The 2448-nt window shown below is 33.9% G+C and overlaps 1 protein-coding gene across 1 annotated transcript in view; it reads right to left on the bottom strand.

Annotated features, from left to right (window-relative positions):
• The window catches only part of LOC106472038 (protein bark beetle-like), a 65914-nt gene that overhangs the window by 31307 nt on the left and 32159 nt on the right, over positions 1 to 2448 (bottom strand). Inside the window, exon 4 of the mRNA XM_013932666.2 lies at positions 514 to 852. Coding sequence (XP_013788120.2) covers positions 514 to 852 — 339 coding nt within the window. The remainder of the gene's footprint in view (positions 1 to 513; positions 853 to 2448) is intronic.

The raw sequence follows: 2448 nt of genomic DNA, 5'->3' as shown, positions 1-2448 counted from the left end.
TTGTTAATTAGTTATGTTACTTTGCATGTAATGTTTTTGATAAAAGAAATGAAGACAACATGGAGTGTTCAATACTCATCTTCCTGTATTGAATCATTAATTTTTAGCAATAATTCTTTATTAGAAATTCTGATTTTTTCTGTACAAAAGACTTTTAATGTTTCCTGAAAGCTTGCCAAATATTAGGAAGATACATAAATTGTATTGGACAATGTATCAATACAATCATATCATGGCTTCACGATACAATACTTGTACTGTATCACTACACCTTTATTAAAGACAAAAGCATAAAGCTAATAGGTGAATGAACTGCTCTGTAGCATTATCAGTGCTCCCTACTCTCAGTAACCCTAAAATGGCACAGGAGTCTCTCAAGCTATTACCACCTCATCCCTAAAATGAACAAAATATTTCTCAACTTTGTACCTAATCTATGAAAGATTTACAGGAATATTTTTACATACTAAGCTATTACCTATTATATTGTCTAAAATGATGCATATATTTTACCATGGTTATCAGAAATCTGGCTGTTACTGACAACAAAGCTTTCTCCTGGCTGAGTGAAGTTTAATCCTGTAAATGCAGAGTATCGAACATCAAGGTTGCTGAGTTTTGGAGGATATCCAATAACTGTTATGGCCGATGTCACCTGTCCATCACTTGCACATCCAGCATACAGAACAGAAACATAGCTGAGTGATGACAGAGATACCCACTGGTATGTTGGTAAGACATGCAATCTTCGTTTTTCAGCTTTAGCATGTATAAAGTGTATTCCTGCCCAGTGTCCTCGATACTTATCATGTAAGTTTGGTTCACACTGAACACCAATGTCCTGATGGTAATCTGTAAAAATCAATGTCCATGTTTAAAGTTTACTGGAATGTTAATCCTTCAAGATTTAGTTAATATTTACTTGCAAAAATAACAAAATATATTATAAATTAATTTTCCATTACTGAAAGTATGATAAAATGTATTTTCAGGTGATAAAATATCTGCATAAAATACTAATTTCTTTACTTATTAATGCTTTTTATTTTTTTGCACCCAACTCATTATACATTTCATCTTACTCTAAATTTCCCTTTGCACTTTCTACTGTTTAGAATACCTAAACTCAGTCTGTTTACTTTTAGAAATAGCTTACTCTCATCATTATTATTATTATAACAATCAACATTTTCACAAATTATTCATTCCTAGTGATATTCATTAAATTTTTCTCAAAAAAAGACAATTTTCAATTCATTTAGAATACAACTTGACATAAACATATAATTTAAGGACAACAAGAGATCTATTGATCCATATACACCACCCTATCCACTTTATCAAGCCTTCCCTTAAACTCCTTTAAGTTAACTGCATCTACCACATCTGAAGGCAACCTATTCCAAAGGCCAATTACCCTGTTAAAAAAAAGCTGTCTTTGCTGAAGATGATTTCTGCCCTGCCAAAGTATAAATTTGTATCCCCTAGTCTTATCATTCTCACTAATAAATACAAAAAAAGATGATGCATCAACACTATTAATACCCTTTACAATCTTAAACACCCAAATCAAGTCTCCTCTAACTTTCTTTTTATCATGAGAATCTTTTTTAGAGGTATTAACTTATCCTCGTATGATAGTTTTTCCATCTGAGGTATAATCCTAGTAGCCCTCCTATAGACCTCTTCCAACAATTAAATACCCTTTCTAAGGTAAGGAACAAAAGAATGAATAAAATACTCCAAATATGGTCTAACCAATGACCTAACAACAGACCACTATATCAAAGGCAAGTTGTACAACCAATACCACAAATTCGTATCTAATAATATGATAACCACATGCATAGCCTTACACTCATCATAATTAAATACTACCAAACATACATGTGTGAAACTAACCAACCAATCTAAGACAGTAACCACATGCATAACCTTACAATCATCATAATTAAATACTACCAAACATGTGTTTGCACAACTAACCAACATCTAAGACTGTAAATCATAGTCACCCAAACTTTAAAAAATTTTCAGCAAACTTAACCAAATTCTCGACTGTCCACTTCAATGTCATTAATGTAAGTAATTAATAGCAACAGTCCCAGCACAGACTTACTTATACTCTGGATGGTAATTTTGGTTACGTTCTTTCAACCTCAACGTGTTTGAGGACAACCGGGGGTGTTCAGAAGCTTTTTTCCGCTTCTCTTCAACCCCGCTGCTTGGTGAGGGATGTACATATTCGTGAGTATTATAGTTTGTCCTGGATTTGGTTTGACCAAGTCTGGAGCATACATTAAGCTTAGAAAATCAGGCAGCGGCACGTTCGAGGATGCGTTGGGTGGGATAAAGCACTAGGGCTAAAAATTTTGGGTGGGGGAGGAGGCCGTCTGTCGGTCCTTTTCAGGGCTAGGAGGAGGACCGTGGTACAATTATCAGAATTTT

The sequence above is a fragment of the Limulus polyphemus genome, unplaced genomic scaffold (genome assembly GCF_000517525.1).
Source record: "Limulus polyphemus unplaced genomic scaffold, Limulus_polyphemus-2.1.2 Scaffold5036, whole genome shotgun sequence".
Classification (NCBI taxonomy): Eukaryota; Metazoa; Arthropoda; class Merostomata; order Xiphosura; family Limulidae; genus Limulus; species Limulus polyphemus.
Note: the sequence above shows the minus strand (reverse complement) of the source record. Positions and strands in the feature narration are given on the sequence as shown.